Consider the following 19,398-nt stretch of genomic DNA (forward strand, 5'->3'; position numbering starts at 1 on the left):
CAAATGGGAGAAGAAAAAGAGAGAGAGAGCCTTATAGAGATGAGTCAGCCAGCCAGTCAGAACAAAAGGCTGCTCGCCTGTCTTTCCATTCCTGTGGACCTTAGCCTCTCTCCCTCTGGTTTAAGTGATGCCTTCCCGGAACAGAGCCCATTCCCACACAGAGGGCTCAGGACAGAGTAACCAAAGCATCTAGATCATAAGAAACCACTGGCTTCCATCAGGGAGAGACCATGGATCTGGAGCCAAGGCAACCTAAGTTCAAATCCCAGACCCACCACTTACAGATGAAACACGGCTGCTTCATGAACCTCTCTGGTCCTCACTCTGAGGCTAATCAGCCCTGCTTTTCAGAATATTCTTAGGAACACAAGATAATGGAGGTGGTGGCCTGACAGTTGGGCCCTTAACAGATGTCAGCCAACAAATAATGAAACAAGGAAATTTATAACTTAGTAAGTAAGAGATGATGTCGGTGCCAATAGGAAACCAACAGTTAATTAAGATGCTCTGTTCTGTTTTAAAGAGGAAATGCATGTGAAGAATGAGGCCCTTTCCAGTGAGACAGCAGATGGGACCACAGGGACAAGGGTTGGCTGGTGGCCTGTAATGTGCTGCACTGTATTCCTAAACAAGAGGTTGTTCTGGGAGCTGTGGGAACTGATCACAAGCTTCAGAGAGGAGTACAGACCTTGGATTTCGCTGAAACCAGCTGAAAAGGTGGAGAGCTATGGAGAGGCCGGGTTAGGGTACTAACATTGTCATAGAACTCTAAATGTTTGAAGTGACCCTTTTCAGATGACAGGAAAACATAAGGCTTCCCAATAGGGGATGGGAGAGGTGGGAACAGATGGAGAGACAACTTGCCATGAGGGCTGAGTTTGGATCTACAGCACCCACATAAAACCAGGGTGTGGTTATGTGTGCCTATAACCAAGGTAACAGGGGTGGGTGGATACAGGCAGACCCCTGGGAGCTTACTAGTTACCAGCCTAGTCAAATTAATAAGCTAGCTCCAGGGAGGTAACAAAAGATAAGGTGGGAAGCCATATACATGTGCACATGCTACGCTCTCCGGTCGAGTCAGCTGGACAAGCTGAAAGGCAAAAGAGTTTCAAAGAAGCTCTCCTCCTGGAGTCTAGCGTTCTCTACCCATACATTAATTTTTCATTCCCGCGTTCCATTACCGCGTTAGTCTAGTGTATGGATCCACGTGCTCTCTTTCAGTATTTTCTTATTATAAGTGTCTTTTAAGATTGAATTCTGACATAGCTAAAGCCTTCCGCAAGTGTTCCAACAGTCCTAGAACATCCTTGAACCAGACAGTGATATTCAGAATAGCCTCTGATATTACACTATCAATAAAAGCCAAGTTGCTCCCATATACAGGAATTTACAATGGTTTAGGAAGTAGATCGGGCTGTGGTTTTAGAGTATTGCATTATTCATGAGATGGTTAGCTAGAACAGAACTCCCTAGTTAGAACCATGACTTGGGTGTGAAAGCCCTTGCCCTAGGAGTGAAAAGTTCTCACACCTGGCTTCTAAGACTATAGCTGACCTTAGATAGGGCTGACTCTGTCTCAGTTATTTTATTGCCCAGTTCCTGCCAGTCTTTGCGTTTTCATTCGTCTGTTCTGTGTAAGAGTCATTAAGCATCCGGTTACCTCATTTGTACCTTGCAGGTATGTCACCCAACTTCCTTATTGTCTTCTGCATAAAAAGTCTGATGTTCGATTTGAAAAATTATACTCAGATTCCACACGATCCCTCCTGTGTGCGTCTGTTTGTCATTCATCCATGTTTTGCCCACCCACGTCGAGAGACCCATTCCACGCAGACACAGGGACCCAGAGGGTCTGCAGAATGCTCACACACTTGCATGTATGTGTTCACAAACATATGTAGCAAAACACACACATACCTACACATGCTTTCACACATGCACATGCACACACGTGCACTTTTGTGAAGAGACTGGAGAAGATCACAGATCACTGAGTCTGAGTCAGCGTTTCTGCAAGTACCCAGTAAGAAACGGTCCCTGACACTGCCATCAGCGTGGACTCTGGGTGGCTGCTTCCTGATCCTCTCCCCTCAGAAAAAGGCCCATGCATGTGGATAGACAGCATTTTTATTGTTTTATTTCCACATGGTCTGAATTTGATTTAATTCAGCAGCTTCTTCCCCAATGAAGATGAAATACATCATTGGTTGCTTAATGACCCTCCCTGCAATGAGGCCTTTATTAAATAGCAGCCAAATACCAGGCGCTGAGGATGGAAGCTGTGCACACACCTCTCCCCATGGCGCTGGGGCAGACAGCACTCAGCTGCCCCCCCCTGGGCCTTCTCCTCTCCCTCTGAAAGGACACTCAGGAGAGAGGACATCATGGCCTGATGCAAATGCAGGAACACCCCTCAGTGGCAGGATGCCTGGAGAGCCCTCTTTGGGGCCCCCACTCATCAGAAAGAAGGTCAGAGGTCCCTGAAAAAAAGGAGACCTCTCTCCCTGATTCCCCAGGCATAGCCCAGGGCAGGACAGAAAGTACATGACCCTGCACCGAGAAAGACCTGGGTGTAGAGTCTGCCTTTTGTTCATTTAAACAGACCGGGGACAAGGCTTCTGGCCGGTCTTACCTCAGACATCTACTGTGGAGCGTGGAGCAAGGGCAGACGCCTAACTTTCACAAAAGCTCGATAAAGTGCCAAGTGACGCAGTCCCTACTCTGGGCTGAGGACTCATACAGCTTGCTTTGCTAGTCTCCACAGTTGGCTCGGTCACCAGATGTCACCTTAGTGCTTCCTCGCCACGTTTCACTCTTTAGATGTTAGACCAGAGGAGACCACTCTCCCAGTCCCTGAGGAGGATGTACCTATTCTGTTCACCATCCCACCCGCTAGACAAACCTCCACCGCACAGCCAGAGAGGCTTTCTCACCTGCAAATCTATGGATCTGATTTTTCAGGCACACACACACACACACACACACACACACACACACACCTCCATTCACACTCCTCCCTCCAGCAGCTCCCCCAGCACCCAGTCTGAAGTTCAGATGCCTCTGGCTTGGCTACTGCATGTATCTCGGGCCAACTCATGTCACTTTACTCTCACATCCTCTGCTCCCGATGGAGATAACTGCCAGCAGTCCCCTCCCCAGTCACTGGTTCCATCAACCTGGCACACCTCAGCCCTAGCCCCTGATAGCCCACTTTTCCACATCAGGCTCAGCTCAGAGGCTCCTCCCAGCTGAAGCCTCCTCTATTCTTTCTTCACCCTTATCTTTACCTCTGCCCTTCCTATTGGGTCTCACAATAGACCCTGGCCCCCTGAAGGACAGCCCCTATAGGGAGCCACTGCTTTGCTTGCCTGGGGCTCAGGAGAGTCTGCGGCACTAAGTCAAGCCTGAGGAAATGTTTGAGGAAGGAATGGAAAAATTATTCCAGCCAGTACTTAACAGAATCTGATTCTAGACTATGGCAGGCACTGTGCATGGAGTGCGAGGAGCCACTAATAAGGAAGACTGAGACACACGTGGTTCTCGCACTGGGTGAATTTAAAGTCTGCTGGGGAAAGAGAAAATACAAGCAATAACAATAAAGCAGCAATAACGCATGCTGTGGAAGGGGAGCCCAGAGAGAGAGAGCATCTAAGGCAGTCAGGTAAGTCTCCTTTGGAAAGTGAGGGTTTCATTGACACCTGAAGATGGAGGGGGTGTGGGCCAGAGGAAAGAGCAGCACACTGAAAACAGCAACACACCAGGAGTCTAGACCCGTGGCTTGATTGTCCAGAACCCAGGAATCAGGCAAGCTGTGGGAAAGACTGTGCGCCACACTCACCCAGGAGCCTCCGTAATTTTAACACGAGTCATCCTCCCTCCCGGCTCCTGCCACATCTCAGCACCAAGCATGGGTTCACTGTCCCCGTGGCTCTTCTCAACGTGCTGTTTCTGTGCGGGCTTTCTGTTGACGTTTGGAATTTTCTTGTTATATTTTGGAGAAGGGGGTCTCCCTAAATTTCCTAGGCTGGTCTTAAATTCCAGGCTCAATTGATCCTCCTGCCTCAACATCCAGAAGAGTTGGGTCTAAGGGATCAGTCCAAAAGGGCCAGCTCACAATATTTTATGTTTAACTCTACAGCGTGTGGCTTATGAGCAATAGCTATTATGTAGTATTGACATACTGTCATAATAAGATGATTTGTTGTTTTAAACTAACATCGAGAAACATTCCATCTTGGTAAGCAAACAGGTGATTTTCCATTTGGGTGATTTGATATTTATAAGGAGGCTTTTCTGGCAGATGGCAATCAAGTATCTTATTTAACAAGCCAATTTGACAAGCTTGACAAGCAGAAGACCCTGCTCTGCTGATCTAGCAGCAGCCTGTTTTTCTAAACACAGGTCTGCTTTTACAGTGGCTCAGGGCTACACTGAAAATCATCTGAAATTCCTCTTTAGAATCAGGGCAGTAGTTACACTTGAGATTTTATATCGCAACTTGATCACCCTTTGTTTACTTATGAATTCCAAGTTTAAATCAGCAAATACTTCATTGTGATACAACAGATTATTTAATAACCAACATCAGTTTATTAATAATGTACTACCCTAATAAATTGGTCAATAAATAGTATTTTGGCTAGTATATTTTTTCCTAGAAGAGAAATTCTAATTCCCACAAAAAGAAGGTATAAGACAACTGTGGCTCTGGTTTAAAGACCTTGGAGAACAGCTGATATTCAAGCCATATTTACTTAGTGATAATAAAGACCTCCCAGGCCAAGGGACCCCAGCTGTTCTTTCTTTCACCTCACTTTCTAGAAATGCTCTGCTTGTTCTAACGGAACACTAGTGCATAAACTGCCACAGCAGCAGTCCTCATGGCCATGTGAGGCTCATCGAAGTGTCACATGGCAGGGACCGTTTGCCTCTCCCATTGATCTCCAGACGCAGAACACCTTAGGAGAAGGGAGTTTTCTGAGCGATAACAGCCATTAGAGGAACAGCTTTGCAGAGTGCCGAGAGACTCATAAGGTTTAGTTGTTTCTGAGAAATGTCATAAAAATCCAGGAAGATGGTAAGGCTTTGTGTGAGCACTCTCAGACAGCCTGGGACTCCTGTAAAAAGGACAAGTGCTTAAGCTAAAGAAACTATGTCATAATGGAAAACCAGCCGTGCCGGACGGAAGGCTGCCGGGGCTCTCAAACAGCTGGCTCTCTATTTCTGGCCTGAACTTTGCAATGCCAGACACAGGCATGAGCACACTGCCTGGGTCTCTCTACATCATCTGCCTTAGAGAAAATGGTGACTCTGAAGGGAACCCATGAAGCAGCACCAGATGCAGAGTGATGCCCAGTTCAAGTCCACTCTGACCGCCAATGCCTCTGCTGGGCAGCTGCAGATGCAAAGGATGGGCTCCCTTCCACAGAGTGGCTAACAGTCTTCATCGATAACTCTTCTCACCTGTCACCGTCCCATTCCAGGTGTTTTAACCCTGACTCAGTCTGCCATAGCATCCTAGCCTACTTCTCTGCCTCGAGTCTTCCCTGTAATCCATTCTCCACAGTCCGCAGAGTCAACTGAGTGACTAACTGTCTTTTCCTGGACACGTAAGCAATGGCCTGGCCTCATGTGCTCTGGCTTCTAAATGCCTGCTGGCAGGGTGAGAACCAGAACAGAGACTCCCATACAAGCCAGGCCCCTAAAATACATGTCACGGCTTTGGTGAATGCAAGGAGAAATAAGAGGGAAAAGTTTCCCCAGGATGCCTACCACAACATTTCCTGCAGAAGAGGCTGGAGACAAAATTCATAAATTCATACTGTGTCTAGAGTTTTAAAAGTACAACAAAGACAAACACAGTCATATGCGCATGCACGTGCACATGCGTGCGCGCGCGCGCGCGCGCACACACACACACACAATATTAAATGTTGTGGTTCATAGAAGCCTCTGCAGGAGTCACACAAAATGAAAATTCTCACGTTTGACCCACACCTCAAAGAACAGCCATAGATTTAAGTCCTAAGCACAAGTATACCATCAAACAAGACTTGAGAGACCTCCATCAAAACCCCAAAAGAGAAAGATAGCAAAGGGAGACTGGATGAGAGAGAATATTGCAAGAGAAAATGGGCAAGAACTTTCTAGAATAGATAGGATGGCGAACATCAGAAAATGAAATTCTCCCCAAATCCTCAGCAGAACAAAAAGAAAACCCCCTCTCCTGGAAGGGCGTCAGTGACTCAGGAGACATCTGAAGCAGAGACTTTAGAAGTACCCAAAGGAAAAGCGCTCCCAACCAGCAAAAGGAAAGGGTCTGCCAGCTCATCCCAACAGCAAAAGTGAGAGAAAGGGTGCATCTTCAAAGGGACAGGATCATGTGACTGACAAGACAGAGCCCTGTGAACTGTATGTGCCTGCCGCAACACTATCCCCCAAGAATGAGGGGAGATAAAGGGAATTTTGGCACAATAAAACCTAATAGAATTTATTATAAATAGTACTTCGTAAAATTAATCAAAATAAATAAAGAAAATGGCAACTGTGGGTAAATCCAAAAGACATCAAAGCTAAGTAAAATAATATTTAACTTTTGAAGTTGGAGAAAGGATAACATAACAAAAATATGGGCTACTGAAGCATGTAAAGTTATGTCCTGAGTGAAGATTTCCCCCGAGACCATTAGTTGCCGGGAGAGTAATGGGACGAGAAGAAGGCTCAGCAGTTAGTGGTCTTGTTGCCAACCTTGATGCCATGAACTCGATCCCCAGGACCCACGTGGTAGGAGAAGACAGACTCCTGCTGCTGACCTCCACATGTGCATCATAGCACGCACACAGACACAGCCATTAAAAACAAACAAGTCGGGTAGTGGTGGCACACACCTTTTAGTACCTGAAAGGCAAAAGCAGGTGAGAATCTCTGAGTTCAAGGCCAGCCTGGTCTACATAGTGAGTTCCAGAACAGCCAGGGCTACACGGAGAAATGGACAGTCAAGGCTACACAAAGAAACTTTGACAGAAAACAACAACAAGTAAAGGAACTGGAGAGGTGGCTCAGCAATTAAAAGTATACACTGATCTAGCAGAATACCTACCAGAGCTCTGCTTCCATACCCGCATTAGACATCTAACAAATGCCCCTAACTCTGATTCCAGGGGACCCATCACCCTCTTCTAGCTCAGTGAGCACTGCACTTACATGCACAAACCCACACACAAATGCATACACATAATTAAAAATAATAACAGTAACCTAGCCAACTGCCCGGGGCTAGTGAGGTGACAGATTTAGAAGCGAGCATATTACCACCACTTTATTAAACTAGCATGATTCTTGAAGTATTCTAAAACTTATCCTACACCCATAGATTAATGACACCCTCGTCAAAGAAGCTTCTCTTTACAGAAAATGGAGACAGTCACAGAAGACCGCATGGATCAACAGACCACGGGGAGCGCAGCCGCAGTGGGTGCGCCTACAACACAGCTTCTGCACCTAAGGCTCCGGAATACAGCAGAAGGGGGTGGGGCGCAGAAAGGTAGGAGACAGAGGACGGAAGTCTGCTGTGCAACTGCCTCCTAGACGTGACAGGGAAGCTGTATGCACGACACCACAACAATCTGACCTAAACAATGACAGCAGCAATAGACACACTAACACAGAAGAGGGAGATCTCACAGGCCCCACCAGACAAAGAATCACAGGCAGCTATGACTGCTGAGAGAGGGAGAAGGAGGGAAAATTAGGCTCTCCCAGGGATGAGCCCTAATTGGTTAACCAATACAACTACGGCCAGCCCTGAAACCATCTGAGCCCTGAAATTACACAAGCAGCAAAAATGACTCAGGTTATATTTGTGTATTTATGCGCGCGCGTGTGTGTGTGTGTGTGTGTGTGTGTGAGTGTAAATAATAATGAAAGAAAAAGAGGCCATCTATTTGAGGAGAGGGACATAGAAGGGGTTGGAAGGAGGGAACACAGGAAGAGTTGGAGGGAGGGTCATGGGAGGAGTTGGTGGGAAACGACATAGAGGCGGGAAAGGAAAAAAGAGATGCAACTGTATTTAAATTCAAAACAATAAATAAATAAAAATTTAAAAATAAGAAACTAAATCTTTTTAAGCATTAAAAAGAGCATCGTGATCCTAACTATAACCTATGTAAAATTACATGCATGCCAAATTTAACCTATGTAAAATTACATGCATGCCAAATTTTCTAGCATAAGGTTTTAGGAATAAAAATAGAATGTGTAACTCCCAGGCTAGTGCAGCAAGAAAATGGGGAAAGAAAAAAAAATCACAAAAAGATAGGAAATCCACAATTACAGGGAATGATATTAGCATAACTCTAATAAATGAATAAGTCAAATTCAAAACTAAAGCCATAAACTTTATATAATGCAATTCCCAATGAATCAAATGTCATGTGTGAAATATTACATTCAATAACTAAAGAGCACACATTTTTCTCAAGCGTTCATGGAATATTTATAAAAGTTACTGTCTTCATTACTTTCCTATCGAAAATGATGAACTGCCTCTCTCCAGGACAGACAGTGCAGCCCGGGGGACAAACAACCATATTCCCCAGCTTCCTCAAGGATGATGGGATGTATTCAGATGGCAGAAGCTGGGGGAGGGTGGAACTGCCTGCTGGGATTCACTCCTAAACGTTACTAGGTGGCAGCTCCCAAGCCCAGGGAAGCACATGTGCCCAAGCGGCTGAGGACACAAGGCACAGAGATGCTCCTTCAGCCCCATGGGACAGAAACACAGCCCATGCTCTCTCCAGCCCTAGAAACGGCCTTTGGGTGGGGTCTCTGGGAGCAGTCACAGGAGTGGGGGAGGCCAAAATAAATGGAAGGAACAGCAAGCCTAAGCACCTGCTCACGTCATCGACATTTGCTATAAAATGTAATTCAGATGTCAGAAATTCACTGGAGAAGCTAAACCCACCCTCATGTGTTCAAAGTGCCAAGTGCTTACGACTATATGACAGTTTCCACACCTGAGCTCATTTTTAGTCATGAGGAACCTCTTCAGAGAGGAGAAGCAGCTTGTCTGGGTTGCAAAGCCACATGACAGAGGCCACTGTCAAATCCATGTTTGTGTTTTTTCAAGACTCCCTTTGAGGTCTTAAAGGAGGGAGCAAAAAATAAAAATAAATAGAAATAAAAACAACACACACACACACACAGGAAGTGCACGGTTCTTCCAGTTTGTGTAACGCCCCTCCACTCTCCCCAGGGAAGCCACCTACTTGTTTGTGAACTCAAAGACAATGGACAGATGCTGGACAGATGTTACAATTAGTTTCCTATGGTGATTGACATGATTTACAAAGTCCGAGACCCACACTCAGTTCACAGTAGAGTCTTTAAAAGCTGATTCTTACAGAGTTCGTGGAACTTCAAAAGTACAATTGATGCTGGGAATGGTGGCTCATGCTTCCAATCCCAGTCCTGGGAAGGCCTAGGAAGGTAGAATCCCAAATTGGAGGCCAGGCTGAGAACACCTTGTCACACCCCTAAAAAATGCAGTTAATTTTTTTTTTAAATTAAAATCTACACTCCTTTAAAACATTGAAATATGTTCCCCTAACTCAGCTGCCTTGTCTGGCCTAGGTGGGAGAGGATGCCCCTAGCTCTGCAGATTTGATGTGCCATGGTGGGGGGATACTCAGGGGAACCTCCACCCTCTCAGAGAAGAAAGGACAGGAATAAAGGGGGAGGGACTGTGTGAGGAGGGACTTGGGAATGATAGGGATATTAAGTGAATAAATAATAAACAAACAAAAAATTAATCCCACATTAAATCATCCCCTTGACCTTTACCCAAATGTAATAATAAGTGCTCCTTCCACAGCCTCTGAGTGTTCTGCTACCTACTGAGGGTGAGGTCAGGGATTGAGCAACACACACACACACACACACACAGAGAGAGAGAGAGAGAGAGAGAGAGAGAGAGAGAGAGAGAGAGAGAGAGAGAGCACCCTGGGCTCCTTCCCCAGTGCTGCAAACAGCCACCAGCACCCCAGATCTGCCATTTGTCACACCACTAGAGCCCAAGTAGATTGGGTACATGTGAGTCACAAATATCTGTGAGACGAAGAATGGTCGGTCATATGTGCTTGGAATAAGTTTAATCAGCAGCCTGACATTTCTTTTTCCTTCTAGTTAATGAAACAGATCAAAGACCAAGCACACATACAGACCAATGTGTTCACAGCCCCATAGAAGGAAAGGAACTCCAACTGAAAACCAGCAGCATCGCCGGGCATGGTGGCACACGCTTTTAATCCCAGCACTTGGGAGGCAGAGGCAGGCGGATTTCTGAGTTCAAGGCCACCTGGTCTACAGAGTGAGTTCTAGGACAGCCAGGACTACACAGAGAAACCCTGCCTCAAAAAAAACCAAAAAAGGAAAAAAAAAACAAAAAACAAAAAGAAGAGAGAGAGAGAGAGAGAGAGAGAGAGAGAGAGAGAGAGAGAGAGAGCACCCCCTGGGCTCCTTCCCCAGTGCTGCAAACAGCCACCAGCACCCCAGATCTGCCATTTGTCACACCACTAGAGCCCAAGTAGATTGGGTACATGTGAGTCACAAATATCTGTGAGACGAAGAATGGTCGGTCATATGTGCTTGGAATAAGTTTAATCAGCAGCCTGACATTTCTTTTTCCTTCTAGTTAATGAAACAGATCAAAGACCAAGTACACATACAGACCATTGTGTTCACAGCCCCATAGAAGGAAAGGAACTCCAATTGAAAACCAGCAGCATCGCCGGGCATGGTGGCACACGCTTTTAATCCCAGCACTTGGGAGGCAGAGGCAGGCGGATTTCTGAGTTCAAGGCCACCTGGTCTACAGAGTGAGTTCTAGGACAGCCAGGACTACACAGAGAAACCCTGCCTCAAAAAAAACCAAAAAAGGAAAAAAAAAACAAAAAACAAAAAGAAGAGAGAGAGAGAGAGAGAAAGAGAAAGAGAAAGAGAAAGAAAGAGAGAAAGAAAAGAAAGAGAAAGAAAAGAAAGAGAGAAAGAAAAGAAAAGAAAAGAAAAGAAAAGAAAAGAAAAGGAAAGGAAAGAAAAGAAAAGAAAAGAAAAGAAAAGAAAAGAAAAGAAAAGGAAAGAAAAGAAAAGAAAAGAAAAGAAAAGAAAAGAAAAGAAAAGAAAAGCAGCAGTATGCCCAGCATTGGGCCAGGGCGATGCCTGCGCCTTCCTCCATGCCTCTCACAGACACACTTGACAGGGCAAGTGTCATCACAGCTGAAGGAGCTGACCCTCAGGGAGCCTGTACAGAGTCCACACTCTAACCCTCGGCCACCTGGTCCTTCCCTTTGGAGCAGTTGAAAGAGGCCAATTGGTTTTACAATATGCTCTTCTTCAGAAACAGATTTCAAAGGGAAATAAAGTATATGGGTGGATTTTTCCATTCAACACGAGCTGACAGAAAACCAGGATCCAAAACTGCAGGCAAAATGAAGGGAGGATGCACACAGTATGTGTTCTGTACCTTTAAAAACAGCCTCAGAAAATACCACACCTGCTAAGAAAAAATTAATGTGCAATAGTTACAGACCCTGAACATGAACCCTGGAATTTACTGTCTTGAAGGGGCTCTTTAAGAAGTTAGTCTGGATGCCGAAGCTATTACATGTATTGTTCAAACACCAGCAGCAGTGAATTGTGATTTCTCTGTGATGACAAGTTTAACTAGCAAAGGGGAAATTCTGGTGGATTAGACGTTAAAATAACATGTCTGCTGAAGGAGAACATTTGATGGAGTGGGGCATAAACTGCTCTCAAGTATAATGTTCTTTTCAAAAATACGACATAAATTGCACTATCGTTGAAACTGGAAAGGGAGGGCAAAGGCACCCTGGTTTTCATTTTGTACTCTGCCTTTTTCCAGAAGGACTCAGAAAGAGATGCAAATCGATGGCATTATAACATTTCACTGAGGAGCCATCTGATAGCCGGGGGGTCACCTCTGTGCCTTGGCGAGACAGGACTTGGGAGGAGTGGGTGTGGAGTGTTCATCTGCCAGGTGGGGTGTGTTTCAGCGTGTTTTACTTTGAGTGCTGCTTGTAATATGGCTCTCTCGGCTCTGAGTGTCTGCTGTCATTTGAGAGTTACAGGTTGGATGGGGAAAGGGAGGGATAGAAAGTGGAGACTTAGGAAACACTCACAAAAGGATCGTTGGAATACTACTGACTGCTGATAAACCTGATTTTCTTGCTTAGATGCTGGGCCTGCTTCATTTCTCCAGCCTTTACCTGGGAGTAACGATAGTGGGGGCATGGCGATGACCTAACTCCTTGCTTTTAGCAAAGAAATAGCAAATGTAGAGTTGGGCTAGCCCTGTACCAATCTCTCTCAAACCTTGATTGTCTCATCTCTAAACTCAGTCATCTAAACTGGAGATGATGAGAGGTAATCTGCCTGAGGTTAGTGTGGGGAAGAGATAAAAGGATCTACAGGAAGTGTTCCGACCTCTTGTTTTTAAAAATGTTTTACTACAATTATATCCATCTTAAAATTTCTTATTACTCTGTGTGTATGGGCGCTTTGCCCACATGTATGTCTGTGCACCAGAAGAGTGCCTGGTGCCCATGGAAGCCAGACCCCCTGGAACTGGAGTTGCAGTTGTGAGCCACCATGTGGATCCTGGGAATCAAACCCAGGTCCTCTGGAAAATCAATCAGTTCTCTTAACTGCTGAGCCATCTCTCCAGCCCACCATTCATTCAGTGTGTGTGTGTGTGTGTGTGTGTGTGTGTATGTGTGTGTGTGTGTGTCTGTCTGTCTGTGTGTGTCTGTGTGTCTGTGTGTCTCTGTGTGTCTCTGTGTGTGTCTCTGTGTGTCTATATGTCCATGTAGAGGTATGTCAGGGTGTTTGTGTAAAAGACAGAGGACAACTTACAGGAATCAGTAGTCAGTTCTCATCTTCCACCATGTGGGTCCCAGGAATCTAACTCCAGGTCATCAGGCCTGGAGGCAAGCTCTTCTACCCACTGAGCCATTATGCCAGCCCTTCAATCCACTTTCTTTTCTTTTCTTTTCTTTCTCTCTCTCTCTCTCTCTCTCTCTTTCTCTCTCTCTCTCTCTCTCTCTCTCTTTCTTTCTTTCTTTCTTTCTCTCTCTCTCTCTTCTCTCTCCCCCCTCTCTTTTTCTTTCTTTCTCTCTCTTTCTTTCTCTCTCTTTCTTTCTTCTTTCTTTCTTTCTTTCTTTCTTTCTTTCTTTCTTCCTTTCTTTCTTATTTTTATGTGCATGAGTGTTTTGTCTGCATGTATGTCTGTGCACAATGGTCAAACAATGCTGATAGGGGCCAGAAGAGGGCATCAGATCTACTAGGACTGGAGTTACAGTTGTGAGCTTCCATATCTATGCTGGGACTTGAACCTAGGTCCTCTGGAAGAACAACCCTCTGGAAGAACAGCCAGTGCTCTAAACTACTGCGCCATCTCTCCAGCTCCTTAATCCACTTTGTTTGTTTACTTTTGGTGCTGTTCTGGAACTCACTCTGTAGACCAGGCTGGTCTTGAACTCAGAGATCTGCCTACCTCTGCCTCCCAGGGACTGGGATTAAAGTCGTGTGCCACTATGTTTTGGCTTCAATCCACTCTTAATGAGCACTAAGTACTTGGTACCATACCTAGTAGATACACCTAATAAAAAGTACTTCACATATTACAAGTGTTAAGACAGTCATGTGCATATGCTGAAGATAGGCAGGGACCTTTCAAAGACATACTGAATGTCTGAAACAGAGCTCACACTGTAAGATCTCCCAGGACAGGAACTATGCAAACCACTGCCAACAAATGTCCTTCAATCAAATCTTCCTGAGCCCCCATTCATGTCATGTCATGTTTGTGGAATTGTGGCACCCATTCACAATCACTGTCTCCAAGGAGGGCAGCTCACATACTCAATATCTGTTCTTTTCTCCAAGGTTTCCTTTAATGACGGTGACAAGTAAAAAAGCAAGCAAACAAAGACACATAGGAGATGGGGAGAGGATTTTCTATAGTGTCTCCAAATGTGAGCAGGAGCCATTGACTTTGTCTGTCGTGATTTTTGGACATTGTGGCTTTCCTTTGCTAACCTGAAATAACTATATTCACATCTACAAGTTTACAGGGCTACCATCTGTGAATTTGCTCTTGCAGAAACAAATTAAAAACCCTCCATGGACTCAGGTGAATTAGGCCTCCCCAGAACAGAGTGACTGAAAACTCAACCATCAGACTTAGCATGAGGGACAGTGGACATGGGAAGCTGGGTCTATGGCAGCCACAAGCTGCAGGGCAGTGCAGATAGGGGTGTAGGCCTCTTGGCATGGTCTACAGCTGGCTCTCTGAGCTGGTCCTTTCTGCATCTCTCTGCTCCCCACATACTCCCTAAGCCACCAGCATGTCACTTTTATATCTGGGACCTGGTCCCCACTCCCTGCCTTGTCCCATGGTGTGGGATTTCCTTTGCCCACCCAGATCCCAGACAGGACCATGGCCATCTGTTTGCAGCTCTGTGCCTCTTCAGTGGGAGCGTTTGCACAACAAGGAGCCTATTTTCTTCACACCCACTGCTGCAGTTTGCAGGTGAGCAGAGACCTGAAGCCTGGACTCAGGCGGAGTGTTTATTGCAAATTCTCCCTCTGTCTCTAAGTCACTATATGACCCTGTGTAAGTTAGCCTCTGTGTATTTCAGTTTCCCCATCTACTAAATGGCTACACTAATGCACTTACTGTAGTGGGTGGTTAGGTTTAAATACTTGTCTGGTATAGAGAAGGAGCTGCATAAGGGTTCATTATTTCCACCATCACTGTGGGTTCTAGATATATGAGGAACTAAAAAGAAGCCAAGAGGAGAAGGGAACTCGAGCACCCAGTAGCTGGGCACATTTCTGGATTCAAGGACTTGCCCACGGCCCCTGGGAAGTGAACCACGGTGGGAAGGTTCTTCCTACACACCTGCAGAGAGTGGGAGCACTCATACCAATTGTCAGTCATGGCCTTCCTTCCTTTATGTTTTCGTTTTTAGAAACAAGGTCTTGCTAAGAATAAGTAGCCCAGCCCAGCCTTGAGCTTATAATCCTCCTGCCTTGGCTTCTCAAGTCCTGGGATCAGAGGCACGTGCCACCACTCCTAGTCATGACCTTATTCTTTTCTAGGCTTCCCACTCACCACCAAAGGCATCCAGCAGGAACTCCCGCACTCTTGAGGAGCCCAGCTAAACATTCAAGGCAGCCTGATGAGCAGTCACCTCCATTGGCCCTAAGTTAGAAAGAATCTTGTCCAACACCACTCCCAAAAGGGATGTAAGGGATGGGAGACAGCCTACAAAGGTTGTTCATTTGTGCTTTGTTAGTACTAAGTTCATCTGTTACTCCCCATACATTTGTTTTGTCTTAGATGCTAAGACTACAACAATCAAGGATAAAGTCAGAAGGATCGGAAGTTTTCTGGAGAATGGTGCTTTCAAACAAACCCTAGTGCATCTGATGACATATGTGTTTTGCTTCAAATGTCCTACTGTACATTTGCTGGGTATCTCTTGACAGGGACACCAGCAACACCAGTCATACTACCCTGTCTTTAGGAAGGGTGGCATTATGTCACAGTGAAGGCTTTTTGTTGGGAGTCAATTATGTTCAAATACACTAGAATGAGCATCTTTACCTATATGCCAACATGTTTTACAAGTGATAGAAAGACAGCCTAAAATGGGAGGGGCAGTCAAGGTAGGGTCCTAGGAACTACCTATCCTTCTGGGCTCACTGGTGCAAGAATTTAACATTGTTATTTTGTGGTTAGGGCAGTAGGCTGGGAGCCTGAATTTGCTAAACCTCATTGTTCAGCTGAGCAAACAGGTCTGAAGAAGTCCACTCACCTGTCCACAATAGTAGAGCTGATAGGTTGAAGACCCTTGGGTTTCTGCAACGGCCTACAAGGTTTCCTTTCAAGAATGGGCCCAAGTCCTGTGACACGATCTGACCCCGGCTCACTTATACCGCCTTATCTCTCACCATGCTACACCCCTCTCTGTGATCCAGCCAGCCAGCTCTACTGCAAAGCACTGCATGCATTCTGCTTGGCCCACACCACTCCCTCTACCAGGGACCCAAAGTCCACACCACTAAATAACTTTGGTCAACACTCAAGACTCATTTGGGCTTCACTTCCCTGAGGAAGATGTACTAGAGTTGACCGCCTCTGTCTCCCACAGCATATAGAGACACTCATCACATAATATGTTCATGCATTCAACAAATATTTATTGAGCAACTTCCAGATGCCAGACAACTTTGAGTACAGCAGTAACAAAACAAAATGCCTGCCCTCGAAGAGCTTACATTCTGGTGAGAAAAACAGTCAATAAACAAATACAACACGATGTCAGGTAGAGGTTCATGCTATGAAGCAAACAGCCAGGGCTAGAGATGGCTGCGAACATTGCCTGGGAAACCTCTCTCAGGACCTTGATCAGCAGTCCCAAGAGGTGACAGAGAAAGCCATGCACATAGCTAGCTGGGAAAGGAGCATTTAAAGCAGCAGCAGCAGCAGCAGCAGCAGCAACAGCAGCAGCAGCAGCAGCAATGGGCCTGCAGATACCAGGACTACTTACTGGATTTCATTCCCTACTGAACTAGGAACGCTTGAAGACAAGAGTACATTTAAAGTGTGATTCTCTAGGCCCAGCATAGAACTTGGTATCACCATAGAGGATATCTACAAATTAAGAGAATGAACCTGTGCTGGATTGGGTGAGCAAGATAAAGGCTGCTTCCTGTCTCTTCTCAGGGCTGAGCTGAGAACACAGGCACTTGCTAGCCAGCTTGAGTTCTTAGCTACTTTCTATCCCTGGACTCTCTTCAGTAGGTCAGCAGCATTGACAAGTCTACGTGTACCTTCCTGGCCCGCCTATCTTTGGGTGGCTCTGACAAGTCCAAGTTTACCTTCCTGGCCTGCCTATCTTTGGGCTGGACATGGGACTTTATCTACAGTTTAGACACTGTAGAACCGAGTCTCACCAATCTTCATCCAGTTTCCAAGGTGTGAAAATCAAGACTGAGAGGGCTCTGACACCTGGGATTGCCAGACCCCACCTCCACCACCCCACCTGATTCTTGGTTTCTCTCCAAACCAAACTCTTCCACTGGGACATCAACATTCTGACCATAGTGGACCTGTGGCCATCTCTCCCCAGTCTCCAACTTCATTAAACCACTTGTACCACACTTAGCACAAAGTTCAGAGCCTGAGCCCTCATGCTCTCTGCGCACGGAATCTTTAGTGGACCAATGGTTTCTATGCTGTAAATAAAGTCAGCTGGCTTTATTTACTCAGCCAATGAAAATAGAAACCTCTCGGATTCGTTGGTGCTTTTGTCCCACCCCGTCCCTTAAAAGGTCTGAAATGAATTCAAGGGTGATTCATCTGCTCACACATGCTTTCACCCCCACTTACTGTCACCTGCTACATCCCCCAATCAGTGTCTGCGGTGGTGGTGATGGTGGTGGTGGTAAAAGATCGTGATGAAAGTAGGTTGTCATTTGCTGAAACCTTGTGCAAGCACTAGGCACTATGCTCCAAACCGGAACGAACCGGCTTCCCTTTACCGAGGTAAACGGGACCAAAAGAAGAAAAGTAGCTTGCTCAAGGTCGCACAGCTAAGTTGAAGAGTGTAGTGAGGCGCTGGCGAGCACAAACCTGGCCCAAGAGTGGCACTCTAAGCATGAAAGTTTACTAAACTTTAAATATCACTGAAATGCAGAAAGTGAAAGGTGGCCCCTGGCCCCGGGGCCAACAGAGGAGAAGACAGGACGGATAAACCAGGATCTACAGCTTGACGAGGCCAGGGCTGCAGACATAAGAAAAGCTGTAGGGGAGCAGAGCAGAGACGGGCTGACCTGACCTGGGAAGTGGCTCCGGGGGCCAGGCCTCGGGACGACCCCCCTGTGCCCACGCGCCGGGCCGGCGGGCCTCACCTCCTTCCACCTGAGCTGGCGAAGACTGATCTTGAGCGCGTCCAGGGAGGTGCGGGCCTTGGAGCTGTCCACGGTGACCGGCCGCATCGAGCCTGCGCTCCGCCGGTAGACCCGGCTCCGGCTCCGGCCCCGTGCCTTCACGAGCTGGCTCAGGGCCCGCGCCGCCGGCCTCGGCTGGGCCAGGGGCAGCGCTGGTGGCAGCCGCCGGACGACGCGGGCCTCTCCTTCCTCGGGCGCGTGGCGTCGCGTCGGGGTCGGGATCCGGCCCACGTCCTTGGGCTGCTCCTCCAGCTCCAGGCGCTCTGGATCCCCGGCCGCGCCAGCGTCCACGCCCTGCTGCTTCTCAGTCTCCGCCGGTAGCGACTCGGTCGCCGCTGCTGTCGCCGCCGCCGCCGCCGCCGCGTCCGCCTCCCACTCAGCCTCCGGCTTCTTCTCCGGGCTGCTGCGCCGCATGACGCTCAGGGCCGGTGCCGGCGCCACAGCCACCGCCGCCGCCGCTGCTCCGCCGTCCCGGCCCGCGACCAAACTGCCGCCGCCGTCGCCGCCGCCGCCGCCGCCACGCGCTCCCCGCCCGAGCCCGTTGCCATGATCTCTCAGGCCCCGGTTGACAGGGATAGTCGCCGCCTCGGGACGGGGCCCCGCAAGGGACAATCGCCTGCCGGGCCCGGCGACCTCACAAGCGAGCGCGTCCACGTGACCAGGCCTGTCACAGAGGTGGCGATAGCCATCTTGGAAGAGGGCAGCTTGTCACACATGCAGAGTTTCTGAGCACTCAGGGACTGGCTAGGAATGATTTATAGTGGGGCTGAGGGTAAAAGAGGTTGCGCTCCTGTCTCGCTCCCGAGCTTGGAAAGGGAAGGACTTGGGAAGAGCGGCATCTTCCTCAAACACGAGACTTAGTTTCCCCAGTCCTACTACATTCATCGACTCCTTTTCTGTGAGCCTCAGACTGAGGCTGGAGGCCACCTTTGTCGGTTTTCAGGTCTCTCCCATGAGATGGAGAAGCCCTTCAGATTCCTAGACTTGTAGAGGGCAACACTTTTTATTACAATAAAAACATATAACAAAACGTACTAATTATTTTTAAATTTATTATGTGTGTGGTGTGTATAATTTTGCCTACATGTATGTATGTGTACTATGCATGTTCCTGGTGGAGAAGGAGGCCAGAAGAGAGCATCAGATTCCCTGATGTGACCTGCTGCGTGGTTCCAGGAAATGAATGGCAGATGAGCCTTCATCTCCAGCCCTCATTTAATCTATTTTTAATTCACTCTTCAGTGGCATTCAGTGCATTCATACTGTGGTGCAAACCATCTCTACCATTCATCTTCAGAACTTTTCATATTGAAAGCATACCCATAAACTAACTCCTGGGATTCCCACCCCACAGCCCTGGTC

General features: G+C 47.1%; 1 protein-coding gene across 1 annotated transcript in view; it reads right to left on the minus strand.

The window, feature by feature from the left end:
* The window catches only part of Ttll11 (tubulin tyrosine ligase-like family, member 11), a 228,581-nt gene extending 209,935 nt beyond the window's left edge, over window positions 1–18,646 (minus strand). The window contains exon 1 of the mRNA NM_029774.3: window positions 17,998–18,646. Coding sequence (NP_084050.1) covers window positions 17,998–18,450 — 453 coding nt within the window. The 5' untranslated portion in view covers window positions 18,451–18,646. The remainder of the gene's footprint in view (window positions 1–17,997) is intronic.
* Between the last annotated feature and the right edge of the window lie 752 nt (window positions 18,647–19,398).

Source organism: Mus musculus, chromosome 2, assembly GCF_000001635.26.
Source record: "Mus musculus strain C57BL/6J chromosome 2, GRCm38.p6 C57BL/6J".
NCBI lineage: Eukaryota > Metazoa > Chordata > Mammalia > Rodentia > Muridae > Mus > Mus musculus.